The sequence below is a fragment of the Octodon degus genome, unplaced genomic scaffold, assembly GCF_000260255.1.
Source record: "Octodon degus isolate 3935 unplaced genomic scaffold, OctDeg1.0 scaffold00036, whole genome shotgun sequence".
NCBI lineage: Eukaryota > Metazoa > Chordata > Mammalia > Rodentia > Octodontidae > Octodon > Octodon degus.
In genome coordinates, this window is record NW_004524612.1 from 14,498,211 (window position 1) to 14,514,729 (window position 16,519).

General features: G+C 33.9%; 1 protein-coding gene across 2 annotated transcripts in view; it reads left to right on the forward strand.

Moving 5' to 3' along the window:
- Fzd3 (frizzled class receptor 3) overlaps window positions 1-7,943 on the forward strand; it is an 89,100-nt gene extending 81,157 nt beyond the window's left edge. For both annotated transcript variants that reach the window (XM_023714697.1, XM_004630699.2), the window contains one exon: window positions 5,182-7,943. In XM_023714697.1, coding sequence (XP_023570465.1) covers window positions 5,182-5,395 — 214 coding nt within the window. In that variant the 3' untranslated portion in view covers window positions 5,396-7,943. The remainder of the gene's footprint in view (window positions 1-5,181) is intronic.
- The last annotated feature ends 8,576 nt before the right edge of the window (window positions 7,944-16,519 follow it).

Sequence of the window (16,519 nt, forward strand, 5' to 3'; positions counted from 1 at the left end):
GACTTTAAAAAGATAAATTTGTTAATTCCTACATATAAAATTTAGATTAAACACTGTAATTAATTTCCTATTTAATTGGTTCCTAATTATCCATAGGCAGGATGTTCATATTTGGTTTTTATTCATGTCCAAGAACTTTTTGTGCTAGGGAGAGAGCTCAGCAGCTTAACCGCCTGCCTGGCAAGCACAAGGTCCTGAGTTTGATCTCTAGTGCTGCAAGCGGTGCCAGCTCTAATACTGGGCGTGATGGTGCCCACCTGTAATCCTAGCACTGGAGAGGCTGAGAAAGGAGGATCACGAAGAGCCCGAACGGCATAGTGAGACCCTGTATCAAAAACAAACAAAGTAGTTTTTTGTGAATAGCATCCATCTCTCTCTCTCTCTCTCTCGCTCTCTCTCTCTCTCTCTGTCTTTCTCTGTGTCTCTCTCTCTATCTCTCTATCTATGTTAAACCAGAAACATTGATAAGTAGCACACTACCTCCATAAGTGAAGGACGAATAAAAATTTATAATTGACTTTCTTACCTTTGATGGGGCTCAGATAGATAGAGTTATGTATAACTATAAAAATAATTTTTGTGTAAAAATATATTCTTTGAGTCTTATTTAAAACTCAAAGTTTAGACTCTATTAGAAAATACATATTCGGGGGGGAAAGAAAATACATATTCATATTTTAAAATGGTGATTTGTTTTTATTTTTTGACTGATTTTCTGTCATTACTAAAACACTATGTAGTTTGTTTTCTTCATTTGCTGTATTTATTTGAAATAGATGCCCATGATCCATTTAGAGGAGAAAGAAGATATATGAAACCACAAGGAGGCAAAAACTCCAGATTAGCTGGCAAATCAAAATTGGAAAAAAATCATCTTAGTTTTAGAACAATAATCATTATGTAAAATGATTATTAAAGTAAAGCAACAAACTCATGAAGTATTTTCATCTCCAAACATTGTAATTATTTTACTAAAATCTGCAGTACAAATTTAAATCTTCTTAAACTATGAAGAGCCACTAAGAAGATAACAATATGCAATGTATTAATTATTGAAACTGTCCTATTAATTGGTTTTGAAATTATATCATTGCTGTTTCTCAATAAAATTAATTTTAAAAAAGCTTCTTAACTTTTAAACTATAATCTATGTAGTCCTAAATGTGAGCTACTCTTTTTTACTGAAGTAGCATCTTGCCGTGTTGCTTAGGCTCCACCTTGAGCTCAGGATTCTCCTGCCTTAGCCTCCTGGATAGCTGGGATGGCAGGAGTGCTCTACCATGCTTAGCTTGGAATGTTTTTTAATATATAAGAACTAAGTTCTCTTTTACCTATTTTCTTAAATTAGGGACAAAGATTTTTTTAAAAAATTATTTTAAAAGAACTTCTTACACTGACAAAGGATTGCAAACTGCAGTACAGGGTAACAGGATAAATCCTGAGGGGATTTGACTGACCTTGTCAAATACAAAAGATACATTTCTTGTTATACAGGTCTTGATTTATCTTGGCCTTAACCATCCAGCAGAAAAGTATAAAAATGAGGTATAAAAAGTAAAGCCATATTAATATGCTGAGCTGTGAAAGGCTCAAGTCAACAACTTCTGACATTGCCAGTCCTAAAGATAACCCACTACTGTTATGGACTACTGGACTATATTGGAATATTTTGCTGAATTCACACACCTACAATATTTAAATGGCAATGGAATACCCATCTCTGACAAAACTAAACAAAAAAAAAGGGGGATACAAAGGAAGGACCATTTTGTATCTGTATATACAAAATAGGATAGATATACAGCTACTTTCTCTTAATTTAGCGAGAAAGATTTGTACTAATAGTGTTTGGACAGGATATCATGTCTGCATCTTGTACTATGAAGAGCCACTAAGAAGATAACAATATGCAATGTATTAATTATTGAAACTGTCCTATTAATTGGTTTTGAAATTGTCTCATTGCTGTTTCTCAATAAAATTAATTTTAAAAAAGCTTCTTAACTTTTAAACTATAATCTAATGAAAACATTTTTCACAAGCATTGCTACAAAACTAGAGGACTGCTTTAGTAGTATATGAACCTGCTTTTTAAATCTTTTTGTTTTTTGTATTTTAGGGAAGAGTCTACAGGGTGTTCAAGGTCTCACTCTTAGATCGGATTCATAGTGATCCACCTGATTACAGCCTCCCAAGAGCTGGGATTACAGGCACACGCCACCATGCCCAGTCTCAACTGCCATCTCTGCTCACCCTGGGGGCAGGGCCAGCACAGCCAAGCGCTTTAATCCGCTGAGCTTTTTGGCTAGCCCCCTTTTCAGATCTTGAAATTTTAAAAATTATTTACATTAAGTCATGAAATTTGTTGTAATTATTATGAGGTGAATACTTTTTGACAGCTGATAAGTCTTCAGCTGCTGGGGATTGTATTCAGCAGAAGATCACTTGCCTGTTAGGTCCAAGCCCTGGGATGGCTCGTACCACTGCAAAAGCAAAACCAAAGCAAAAGTATATTCATGTAAGTTATAAAATGTGCTCCATTTTATTCACATTATCCTAAATTAAATGCGCTTTATAAAATTATATGAGAGTGTGAACAGAAAATATTTTAGGGAAGATTTTTCTTAAAGCACTAGAGATTAAAAAAGAAATAAAATATGGCCCTTACCCTGGAAGAGTTCGCTGTTAAACCAGCAAATGAAGTGCTCTCTGCTTTCTCGTGATTCGTTTCTTAACTAAGACACTAGCTCTGTAAGTGAAGGACTAATAAAAGTTTATAATTGGCTTTCTTGACCTCAACTGGCCAACCTAATAATATCTCACTCTTTGTGGACAAGAATTTTACAATTTTCTTGCCTTTGATGGGGCTCAGTGTGTCAGAATTGCAGGAAATAAAAACTGAACAGCCCCAGTGCTTCCTTTCAATCTAGAGTGGGACAAATGGAAGAGACTGCCCTGACTGTGCTGTGTGGGCCGGCTGGGGCTCAGAGCTCAAAGCGGCCTCCTTCAAAGCTAGCAGGACTTTGTGGTAGGCTTCAGAATGTTAGTCTTCTGTGAAACACTGTCTTCATGCCCTTTAGGCCTCGTGAAACCAATACAGGTGGCTAATTCATGAGGCTGTCGGAGAAGAAGCTCTCAGCACACACTGTCAACAGCATTTGCCCATTCATTCGCTAATTTCGCCTGTGATTTCACATATTTCCTCTTCTGGTCCTGATCTTTGAATAAATTTGAGTTTGCATGACTGCTGAGCGTAACCAGTCTTCTGTATTGCCAAGGGCAGTGCCACCTTTCTTCTGTTGTCATTCTTCCTCTCCTTCAGCCTACACCACTGCCCAAAACTTAGCTAAATGAGAAAGGATCCATACTTAGTATAGCTCCTATCAGTCTGCCTTACTTACCCTTAGCAGGGAATGGAGCCTGCATTCTGAACCTGGGCTTACTCCACTTCTTCGTTACATGCCAGACAGTTACATAGCATTAATGAACTTACTCTCAGCAATGAAGTGATTGCTGCTTTCTCATGATTTGTTTCTTAATCATTTCATCCCAAGACATGTTTTTATTTATTTTTTTAATTGAGAAATAAATAGGAATGAGACAGTTTCAAAGCTGATTAATAGGACAGTTTCGAAAATCAGTACTTTGTACATTGTTATTATCTTCGTGGTTATCCATAGAACAAGAAGCAGACAGGATTTCCTGTCCAAACACTATTAGTATACCTCTTCTCATTGAATTAAGTGAAAGCTGTATATTTATCCTATTTGTATATATAAATACAAAATGATCTTTCCTTTGTATCTCTCTTTTTTTTTTTTTGTTCTGTCAGAGGTGGATATTCTATTGGCATCTGAATACTATAGATGTTTGAATTCAGCTAAACAATCTAACACTGTCCAGCAGACTATAATAGTAGTGGGTTATCCTCAGAAGTTATTGACTTGAGCCTTTTACAGCTCATCGTATTAATATGGATTTACTTTATATACCTCGTTTTTATACTTTTCTGCTGGATGGTTAAGACCAAGATAAAGCAAGACCTATATAACAAGAAATGTAACTTTCGTATCTGATAAGGTCATCCAAGTACTCTCAGGATTTATCCTGTAACCCTGTACCGCACTTTGTAGATCCTTTGTCAGTGTCAGCCATGAGGATGTCACAGCCATTGCTTGACCAGTTTGCTCTCTGTGAAAGCCTGAGAAAATGTTTTTTTCTCTCCATGTGACTCTCCCCAGGCACACTATACATCATCGATCACATTCCTCTGTGGCTCCATAATCTTCTTGATCAGAACATTTGGAGCACAACTGAGTTACGTGTTGTTACAGTACAGGTTCTCCTATGTCCCGAGTCTTCACTGACCTTGCAAGGCTAGGGCCAAAATGTTGGCTGACCTTGCAGCCCTTCCTTTTCTCCACTTTTGATCTGCTAACTTAGGTTGTTAACCCTCCAGAAGAGAAGCTTATTATTAACCTGCAATATATGCAGTTCAGATTACCCTGTCTGTCTAAATATCAAACATCTTTGGCACATCATGGAACAGGTATTTTCCATCAAATATTGGTATGTTGAACTTTAAGTCCTTACAGAATATGAAGGAAAAATAATTTTATAAAAGTAGAAATAAGGGGCCGGGGACATGGCTCAGTAGGATAAGTGCTTGACTGGCAAACTCAAGGATCTGAGTTCAATCCCCGGTTCCGCCAAAAAAAAAAAAAAAAAAAAAAAAAAAAAAAAGTAGAAATAAGTATTAACATATTTTTACAAAGAAATTTAGAAATCTAACCGTATACAGAATTGTAACAGGACAGACCTGTGACTTTTTTTTCTTATTCTTGTGTCTTTTTTTTTTTTTTTTTCAATTACCCTTTAAAAAAAAAAAAAGCCTTTACTTGAGAGACAACCGAGACAGGTTCATGAAAAGTATAGGTGGTGTTTTCTTTTTTTTAATTTATTTATTTATCCATCTATCCATTTATGTGTGTGTGGCCAGCTCAGCCCACCAGGGGGCGGGCTGGCTGGCATGTGGTGCTGGGGGATCGAACCGCGGTTTCTGTGCTTCGCCAAGCTTGTTCCAAGTAGGTGCTTTAGACCACTGAGCCATCTCACCAGCCCCTAGGTGGTGGTTTCTAGTGTGTTCTGTTACCAACTTCAAAACCAACCCTCCCACCGCAGGTATACTCCCTGCAGTTATCGAGGGATGGAGGAGAGACTACCTCACGGCAGCACATCACGCCTGACGGACCACTCCCGGCACAGCAGTTCCCACCGGCTGAATGAACAGTCGCGGCACAGCAGCATCCGGGACCTCAGCAACAACCCTATGACGCACATCACACACGGCACCAGCATGAATCGGGTTATTGAAGAGGATGGAACCAGTGCTTAATGTGTCTTGTCTAAGAAAAAGTTGTACTACGTAAAAAGCAAATTTTGTTCTTTGCCTTTGCATGACTGATGGCTGTAACTAACTGTTATCCCGCTTTCAGTCAGGTGCAGCGTGTGTCCTTTGGGAAGGTAAATTTTTGCTTTTTGTATTGAATCAGACTTGGAACATCAAGACATCCAAAACACTAAGAATTATATCGTCACAGAAATAATCCTTTCTAGGTTGTGAAGAGATAATTATTTGTCTGGTAAACATTTTTATAAACCCACTTATTTTATATTTAGAAAAATCCTAAATGTGTGGTGATTACTTTGTAGTGAACTTTCATATACTATGAACTAGTTGTGAGAAGACATTCTGGTAGCTCTGTTAATAACACAAAGTTTCAGAATTAAAGAAATTTTCTATGCAAGGTTTATTTCTCAGATGAATAGCAGGACTTTGTAGTTTTATTTCCACTAAGAGAAAAAAGGAACTGTTTTTAAACTATAGGAGAATTTGATAAGTCAGCAAGGATATTTTCACTAATAGAATTTAAATCAGCAGAAGAATCTTATTAGTCTGGAGGTTCTGTCAAAATAAACTTCATTTGGAGATACTCAAGATTTGGTTTAGCAATGGAATAAAAGATGGGCATTTCCCCCCTATAATTGTGGTATTTTTACTTTTGTAAATATTACTTTTACTGGCTATTTTTATAACTCATCCGTATGCATGATGGGAAAATTTTAGTTTGTAGTCATCTTTTCCCAAGTTATACTATTGATTCATAGAAAACTTCATGTTCAGCTAAGCATCACACATTATAAGGCTTTTTGTGGTAACCACAAGCACACAGTGGTAAAATATTCTCTGTGTTCATTGTTGTACTTTTCTATAGTGACGTCAGTGACCTTGCCAAAGCCATTAGACCTTGGTTCCCACGCCCTCCTATAGTAAGCTGATTTTCTACACTTGCCAGTTGGCTGCAACTCTTGCCCCCCATCCCTGTTTTTAGTTTCTGGACTGTCCTTGTTTAAAGCTGAAATATATATCATCTAAGCCTAAAGTGGTGACTAATTTGGGTATTTGAAAACCACTGTAGCTAAATGGAGCATGTTTAGTCTTGTTATGAATATCTATTAATCTTAAAACTATCGAGTCAAAAAGTCTGACATTTTATCTTGTAATGTTTAAATAACTTACAATGTGGTGGTAAATTTTATGAGGCATGAAACTGATCAGAAAGAAAGAAAAATTCTGGAAAACACTGGATGTATTATGTAGAAAATGCAAGTGTTCCTGACTGCAGGTAAGAATCGCTTAGGAAAAGGTGCTGGAGTCAATTTAAAAGAGAAAAAGAACAACTTTCCTGATAATTCTATTTTGCAACCAGGCTTGAAACCTGTTGTTTTAAATCACTTGTCCTGCCTGGTGATGACCCAGTGGAATCCCATTATACTACGTGAAATTGAGCTGGATTCAATGATATGCTTGTACATCATTACCTAATACACAGTTGTTTTCTATGTTATTGTCCATTACAAAATGCAGAATTCTCAGCTCTACTCCTAGGGATTCTTATTCAATAAGCCAAAGGTGGTAGGACTTTAAAGTCTATATTTATAAAAAACAAACAAACAAAAAAAAAAACCCAGGTGATTCTTCTGCAGGTAATCCAGGAATCACATTAAGAAAAAATATTCTAGACTCGAAGGAGGCCTGGCTCTGCCATATGCTAGTTTTTGACTTTTAATAAGTCAGCCTTTCTGAGCCTGGGTCCCCTTGTTCGAAAATGAAGATGGAAGATAAATTTTTTACTCTACCTACCTCACGAAGTTGTCAAATTAATAAGGTCAAATGAAAACAATCATATGAAAGCTCATTTGAAAACTATAAAAGATTATGAAATATAAAGGATTCAGATTATTGATAATCTAAGAGGTTTATTTGAGGACCATTGTATATTTCTTGACATATGTTTAATTCATTTGTATATTTCTCTCTCACCCTTTTAAGAAAAAAGCTACGAAGGAATTAGGTGTCAAGGGAAAAAAGTTCTTTTCAGGCAGAAAAATCAGTTTTCTAATAGCCATAATTTATTTGTGTATCATGTTGTTTCCTTCAAACTATATAAATCTTAACATTAATTCCTCATAAACTATATCTGCACATTGGACTCAAAATGTTATTGTTTTTATTTGGTCTTTGTCTTTTTCCTTGGAATTGGAGTTAGCACTCAAATAGACAAGGTCTGAATTTCCTCATAACTAACAGTTAGTAAATCCTTTCCCTGAAGGCCCAAATTAGAACTCATTGATAAATAAGTCAATAATTCATGAAGCTTTCTGTCAGATAATCTTTCCTGAAACAGCATGAGAGAACCAAAACAAACCTCCATAAACAAGAAGTTAAAATAGAAGTTACCAGTTTGAGCTCAAAGATGTTGTCATCTATTACCATCTGCATTATATTATCAACTGCCAAAATGTTAATTGGTGTTCTTGTATAAGTGGGCCAAGTATAAACAGTTAAATGAATATTGCTATGAAAATCTTAACTTTATGCATCCAGATTTTATATATTTATTTGTATCTCTCTATTAAACAGATTGTTGGTGTATATGTGAATGCTGTATTGACCTTTCATAATATTTTAATTTTATTCTACAAAATTATAGAACATTGTTAATCCATTGTTTTAAGAAATAGTTTGGACCATATTATTATCCAGCTAGTGCTCTAAATTAAGAATTTTTTCTTTTTAAAGAGATCATAGAAAAACTATTAGCAAGGTAACAATATCAAAGTCTCAACTTGATCCAACCAGCTTGAACAAATCTGAACAGTTTTCTTGCCATGTCTTTGATTTGTGCTTAACATTTTGTTTGTACAGTTGACAACTAAGGAGACAGTAGGTTTTTTTCTAGGCTGTTAATGTATAATGTAAAAGTTTTTAAAAAGCACATCGCTTTTAGTAATACTGTTTTATCCAGGAATTAGGTAAAAAATCTAAGACAGTACTATGCTCAAAACAATAATTTGTTTCCAAAAAAAATCAACCCAACAACTAGCACAGAATTTGGCACATAGTAAGTTTTTCAGTAAGTATTTAAATTCATGAACAACTCATGTCATGCAGCTTAAATTTAAACTAAGTGAAGTGAGTTAGAAGTGCATAAATTATACCAAACGAAACTTATTTCTCCTAGAGTAATATTAGTTTTAATTAAAGAAGTATATGTACAACTGTGCCAAACTTTTAAATTAATTTTTAAAAGTAAGTAGTGAATCTTAGAAATAATTAAGTTCCTGTTAGCCTCATACTAAGTCAGAGCTCTGTGTACCATTTAAGTGAGTGAATATGCTAGCAAACCTTCCTGCTGCTTTTTAAAGCAGATTTATAAAAATTCTAAGAATCTCTTCAAATTAGAAAATTTCCCCACATTTTTATTTTATTTTATTTTTTCACATTTTTAACCTCTGCCATTAGAAGTAGTTATTTCCTACCTCATGGAAATAACTGAAATTGTACCCATTTTAGTTCAGGCTATCTCCATGAAATAAAAGTAATTCCAATTTGTCAGTGAAACAGCACATCATTGGCTAGAGTTTAGAAGACATTATTATGCCAAAATTTCATTATGGTAATTTTCATATTGCTTTTTGACATGCCAAAGATACATTTAGGTATAATCATATTTGGATGACTTACATAAGCTAACATAATAAAATTGCACTGGTCTTGGAATTTAAGGATCCATAATTGTGAGGTCAAGTGAACTGGTCACTTAATTTCTTATAGTCTCAATTTCTTCAGTATAGAATGAGTAGAAGGTAATTTTGGCCCAAACCTACCTCACTGGATGCTGTGAGGATCAAATGAGATAACATTTATAGTGTTCATAACCTATAAATTGTTGTACTGTTTTGGTTAGGATTTAAGGTGATTGTAGAAAACAAATTATGGTCTTTTGTACTATTTGGCTTATTATTGTTGTCTTGTTTTTGCTTTTGAGATGATGGGTCTCACTGTGTAGTGGAGGCTGGCCTTGAACTTGCATATGTAGCCCAGGCTGGCCTCTCAACACACAGGTGCTGGGATCACTGGCATGTGCTACCAACCCCACTCAAGTATTTACTTTTAGCAGTAACAATAAAATTGGCCATTAGGCCAATATTCATTTGGTCTAATCCTTAAATCAGTGATCCAGTTAACCTTTTATGAAAAAGTTTTTCAAGAACAGCTTTTCTTTCGAATTGTTTGGTTCTTTGATGCATGTTATATTATTATGTGCTCAAAATTTATAAGGTTGAATTTGGAGCCATTTCTAACAGAAATTTGGGAATCTCCATTAAATGTTTCATTTTATATGGAATTGTATAGGTACATTAGCTTGACATGACTGAAATTTATAAAACAATATAAAGAGGAAGGTAGGCCCTGTAACTTTTTTCTGAGTATTGCTAACTATGCATGTTACCTGATTCTTTCTGGTTGAGAGCAAGTTTTGGAAAGGTGATTATTGTAACTTGTTGGAATTAATCATCCTCAGACTGTTAAGTTTTAAGTTGTTGTCCTGAGAATGATTGTGTTTGTATATATGTGAATTTTTCTTCAAAATCTGTGTACCATTATTCACACATGAAGTATAGCATTTTTATAGGCTGAAGATTTGCAAAGGAACCCATGGTTTTTAAACTTTTTATCTTTCTTTTTTTTCTTTTTGTGGTACTGGGGATCAAATGTGGTTCTTTGAGCTTGCTAGGCAGGCGCTTACGCTGCTGAGCTCTCTCCCTGGCCTGATTTTAAAACTTTTTATGACCAAATAAAATGGGAAAAAGTTCACTATTTACATTTAATTCAGTTTTCTGTTGGTTATAGCATATTTTATGCTCTGTAGCTAATGGCAGTTTTCTATTAGCTATACAATTTCATACGTACTTATATGATTTTGATCTATTTTTATATGAAAATATATTGGCATCTCAGTGTAATTCTCTTCGTGTGTGTGTTTGTGTGTATGTGTGTTTTGCTTTTGTTCCCGTTATGATTTCTGGAATAGAAAGACTAAATTAATTCTTTACTTTCCATGTGATTATAATCATTTGTTTTTTGAATATTAACCCTATACTTCTTTCTTTAACGGTCATGTTAATATATTATACTTTCCCTCAGGATCCACATCTCTTAGGTAAGAAAATGTTAAGAATCTGTCCAGAACTAGTCATCATTGTAGACATTCTTATTTTGTTTTTGCTCTTATTTTGATACCAAGCAACAAACTCAGGGCCTCATGCTTGCAGGCAGGTGCTATAACACTGAACTATATCCCCAGCTTATTATTATTTATAATATTTTGTTGACTTGTAAAAATGTAATGTAAGTCAGTGTGATCTTAGAAGTAAGAAAGTAAAAGCTTTGTTGCTATAATGATAAAAGAAAGTAAAGTTCTCACTAATATTTTAATCAAACCCTAACCTAGTACAGTGTTGCTTCCTATAAAATAAACTAATTCAATCTGTGTAAATGCATTGAGGGATTATTTCCCTCACATTATTTTGTTATTATTTAAAAAATGAAGTTTTGATACAAAAAGCATTAGAAGGAATACAAAATTTCACTAACCAAAGTAACAGGAATTTAACAATGATTGCAATTTTACATGATGCTATCTTCAAATCAGTTGCTCAGGTTACCAAAAATAAACGTGCAAGATCTGTTTAAAGAAAAAAATAAAACAAAACAGTGACAAAAAAGTTTTAAGAAATTCAAAAGAAGAAAAAAAAAAAAAAAAAATTTAAAAAATAAACACCCCCTTCAAAAAAACAACAAAAAACAAACGGAAAAGTAACCAAAACAAAACAAAAAAAACCAAAAAAAAAAAATTTTCCCCTCCTTCAATTGCCTCAAAATAATTTTTTAAAAATAATTGCCTTTGTCTTTGTTACTTTTATGGATATTTTTGTTTATTCGATAGTATTGTTCATAATTTACTCTTACTTTAATGAGTATTATGCCAGTTCTCAAATAAGATTGTGCTTACCAGGGAAGCGCTTATTCTACTGAGCCATCTCCCCGGCCCTACCTTATATTTCTGAATTTTAAAAGTCACTGTTCCATTATTCTGCTAGTCACCATTAACCAGTAAAGTTATATTTTTAATTATTTATCAAGCTTGTTACATTTTTTGAAGTACACTTTAATAATAATAATAATAATAATATACAATATTATTATTAAGGTAGATAATAATTAAGTGATAATTATTATTTGATTGTGATTGTCACCCATAGGTTTTTTTCATGTAACAAACTTATATAACTTGCAAATATTTCCTTGTATTGTGCTTATTGACTTTTTATTTTTTAAGGTAGAGCTTAGTAGTTTCTGTTCTCTAAGTTGGAAAAGGTTTCTTTTTTTTCTTTTGCTTTTTTTTAGGGGGAGGGGTACTAGGAATCAAAATCAAACTCAGGATCTTGTTCTTGCAGTGCGGGTGCTTATGCTGCTGAGCTATATCCCCAGTCCTTGGGAAAGGTTTCTGAAGATTGGTAAATTGCATTCCATTATTTTAAAAGCGTACCAAGATTTTGAGTCAAGTAACGTTACATTTAGTCTTACCTCTCTTTTCAGTGAACTATAACTTAGACAAAGCATTTACCTCTTACAGCCTCTATTTTTTCATCTGTAAATGAAGGCAGTGAAGAAATTAGATTAGGTTATATCTCAGATTTCACCCAGCTCTAATTTGGTTCGCCTTTGATTATTTTATAATCATAATTCTGGGTTTACTTTTATTTTTGTTCTTCCCATGAAGTGTATTTATTAGATCAATGTGTACTTTTAGTGAAATTTAGACTTACCTTGATAGGATTCAGATATATTAACTTTGTTTTCCATCCATGACCTAAGTAATTTTTTAAAAAGGAAAATTATATTACAGATAATAAAAGTAAAGAGTTATAAATAAGGTCCTTGACCTTTAAAGATTTTGTCAGCACCTTAAATTGATACCCAGAAAAGAATAACATAAAACTTGGTGACCTTCGTTCTCTTGCATAAGAATATAGCTAGTTAGCCTAGATTTTACACAGAATGAATTCACTCAGGCTGGGTTCAGGGCAGTGGTAAAGCATTTGCCTGGCATGTGCAAGGCTCTGGGTTTGAGTCTAAGCAAAAAACAAATATATTCAAGATAATATTAATGAACGATTAAATGATAATACTGGCCCATTCCTTATTTAAAAACTATCAAGTTTTACCCAACATTAAAATAATTCTAAAATTTGAAAGAAATTATAGAGGAATTGATTGATGTTTTCTGTTACAGTTATTCTTAAACTGCATTTTTAGATTCTTTGAATAAATATAGTTACTGGGTTTTCATGGGCAAGTAAATGCCCTGATTAAAAATAGCTAGAAATAAATGCGCTTTGTTATTTTCTCTGGCTATTAGGATATGTTTCCAGAAAAGGCTCCTTAATTACTGTAAAGTGTTGAGATTCCACTGTTTGATCTTTTAGCAGTATTCTTTTGCAGGTAATAGTGTTCTCTGAGAAAAAGGCCAAAGAGCTTCATATTATTTTAAAGATTATTGTCTTCACTCTAATCATCTACATTAGCTCATCTCAATCTCTTGAACAGTCCAGTCTTTAGAGTTACAGTGTAGATTTTACATTTGAGGTCTCATGAGTACAGAGAATAGTGCAAAATTAAAATAGGATGGTGTACTAGCTTCTAAAATGATTTCTTTAGCTACATTTGTTTCCTTGTCTTACATCATTTCACTAGATCCTGTAACCCTCTTGGCTTCTAGAAATTAAATTAGATACCACCCTTTTAGTTCAGAGATGCCTAACCATTCATATGTCATATAGCAATGTTTCGGTTATGAACTGGCCACATCTATAACAGGCCCATAAGATTATATCCCCTAGTGACATCAGAGGCATGTTAGATCGTGAGTATACCCCGTGGTATTCACTCAAGGACAGAATTGCCTCATGATACATTTTGCAGACAGTGTCCACATTATAAACAACACATGACTATGTTGTCATGTAATTGAATGATTGTAAAAACAACAAATTTTCCATTTTCTGGCTTTGCAAGTCTTTGTTGTCATGTTTGTTAAATTTCTACCCAAGTCTAATTTCTTTGAGTATTTTCTGAGTTTTGATAATGAGATTCTACAAGACAAGACAAGTAACCCTAGGGTGATTTATATTCATCTATCCACCACTTTCCTATTTAGCCACACCTTCTCTCTTCAGTTTTGGAAAGGTAATTGACAGATGTCTTCCCTTATCCTTGCTTCAGATAAATTTTCCCTGAACTGATCTTGTCAACAGAAACATGAAATAATTTATTCCTGACAAGATTAATAAAGCAGTTCTTTTTATATTAAGATGAAGTGACTGCATACTTGAGAATAATAATGTAACTTCTTTGTTTGTGAACTTCAAATTTTAAAAATCATGAAAAGGACTCTCCAGTGTAAAAACATCAGTCCAGAAGTCTTTTGTCATCAGGTGCTATTTCAACTACAGCTGTGAGGCTAAATCTGAATGTTTTATCATCCATTGTTCTATAATACCTACCTTCTCTAGTGTAATCCTGTTTCATATGTCTTTAATACTAACTTCAAACAGTTTCTGCTTTTATTTTCAATTATCAAATTTTATTTTTTGAGTTCTCATTGAAGTTTAAAAGTACTGTTTATATGCAGGAGTGGTTACAGTTTGGACACACCCTTTGCAGGACGAAGACACCACCACCACTATCCTTTCCTCCAGATCTCAAAAGAAAAGTTGATTGTTGTATATGTTAGATGATCCAGCCTGCTCTCAGTACACAGCTCTCTTGTAGCTCATTTGTTCTGTCTGAGAATCAGGCGCAGGATGTTCTTGCTACAGGGCAATATTTCTGCATTATGTGAAATTGCTAGTTTTTTGGGTCAAAAGTGACCAAATATTAGCAATTCCATAACATCTATTCAAGAAACAATTAAACAAAAAATCTTTTAAAATAGACAGTCTAAGCTGTCATCCTAGGTCTTTTGATCAGCCTATTGGGGTTTATGAAAGAGACTCCCCAGAGAACCACAGTCTTCTCAAAACAGTTCTGCTTCATCTTATTGCTCAGTTCTCTTGATTTGCAGATACTTTGTCAAATTAAAATGATAATGTTTGAACATAAATTACATATAAGCCTTTCACTAAACCCATGTGTAGTTTTTAAGCTTAGGTGTTAGCATAGTAATCAAAGTACATTATTAGTCTGTAAGTATCACTTAGATGCAAAATAACTCCTCACTTCTAATGTCAACTCAAATTTTGCTAACTAAAGAATTTTATCCTCTTGGTAGACATTCTATAAAAGAATGGATAGTATGTTATATAGTCAATTTTCCATAAAATTTCACTTAAAAATTTTCTTTATGCTTATGTTTCATTATATAAGGATAAAAATATACAAATATTAAAATACTTATAAAAAGATGAAGCTCCTATTCAGGAAACTCAGTTTTCTGATATAAAAAGTTGTATATTAGGTTGTTCCAACTTTAGATTATATCTCCCATATAAATTGTATTGTGAATGACAGGGATAATAGCCAGCAAAAGCTAACTTAGTGCATAGTATACTCTAGAATTACTGTAGGGATCTGATGTTAGATTAAATTTTTACAGTGGAGAAAGCTTAACTTTCATCTCAGTGACTGTTTGGTCTACTTCTTCATGCAGTGTGTTTATGTTACCCCAGATGTGCCCACGTAGATACTCGTTCTGACCTGCTCCTCACCTGCTGTATCCCCAGAACTTTTCTGCCTGCCTTGTGTCCTTCCAAACTGTGGCTCATTTTACATGTTCAGAAACAGAAATTTGCATTAACCCATTCATATTAAAACCTTAGTAACTCTAGCCCTTTTTTCTCAGAGAAATCTGCATTAAAAACAAACATGTTGCTGTTGCCACGAATTAATCTCAATGAGCAAAAAATTAAACTTTAAAACAAAAGTGAAAAATATTTTGTTAGTGTTGGTAAGACTATTTTTGAGGCAAGAAATATCACAAAGTGACCTAACTTAGAAATCTGCCCCCTCACCCTGAAGCCATGTGATGCCTGAAGGTACTATACACTTGCAGTGACCTCAAAGAAGGGAGCGGGTCACTGTCTTTATGGGTCTTAGGAAATCAGGCTGCTGATGCTGATTTTTCCTTCAGTTGAGGTGGTGTCTGGTGCAAAATTTCACTCATCATACTCTTCTCAGACCGTGTTTGCGTCTCATTCTACCTCACCTCACTGCTAGGTCTCTCTTCCAGCTCTGTTCATTGGTAGGAAATTTACAGGTAAACTCTGTCCATGCTTGTAAAATAAAGCTCCCATTTTATTGTAGCGCCCAATTTGTCAAGAGATGTGAGGATAGGAAAGATAATCCTTTTTACTCTAAAGAATTATTTCTAAATAGCAGGTACTTAGCAATTTAGTTTTTTCAAATCCCATACTGAATTAAATTGCTGAGGTGACTATAAATTGGTTCTGGAATTTTGATTTTGCTTTGTCATATGAACATCTGCTTAATGTTTACACTAAAGACTTGTATTTTGTGGCATTGATTTCTCATGTTTCCTTTTATACATTTACTGAAGTTGTTCATTTTCAGATGAGTGGAAACGTTGCTGTTGTTGGGATCTGTATAGGGCAAGTGCACTTGGGTAGAGCATGAACTGTACTTCACACTAGCTGGATGTGCTTTGCACTCTGCTCCTGTAGATTTATTTTGTTTACAGTAGACTGATGTCAGTTTTTGTAAATGTCTTTTCTTAGCACTTTAACTGTGAGTGTACAAACTTTTAAATGTAGTGGTTGTATATTTTGGTTATAAACTGAAAGTTTTTAATAAAATTAAATAATTTTGTTCTCTTTTCTGTCCTTAGTATCTGATTGAATGTAATTTTCTTTGTCATCTTCCAATCTCAGTCTATTTAACATATTAACATTCCTATTTTTAAATTAGGGTTTATATTTTTATATTACTAAGTTATAAATTTTTTAAGAGAAAAAAATGCTTTTATTAATCACAACATGAAACTGACGTGAAATTTTTTAGAACTGAACCAAGACAACTAATGCTGTTATAAAA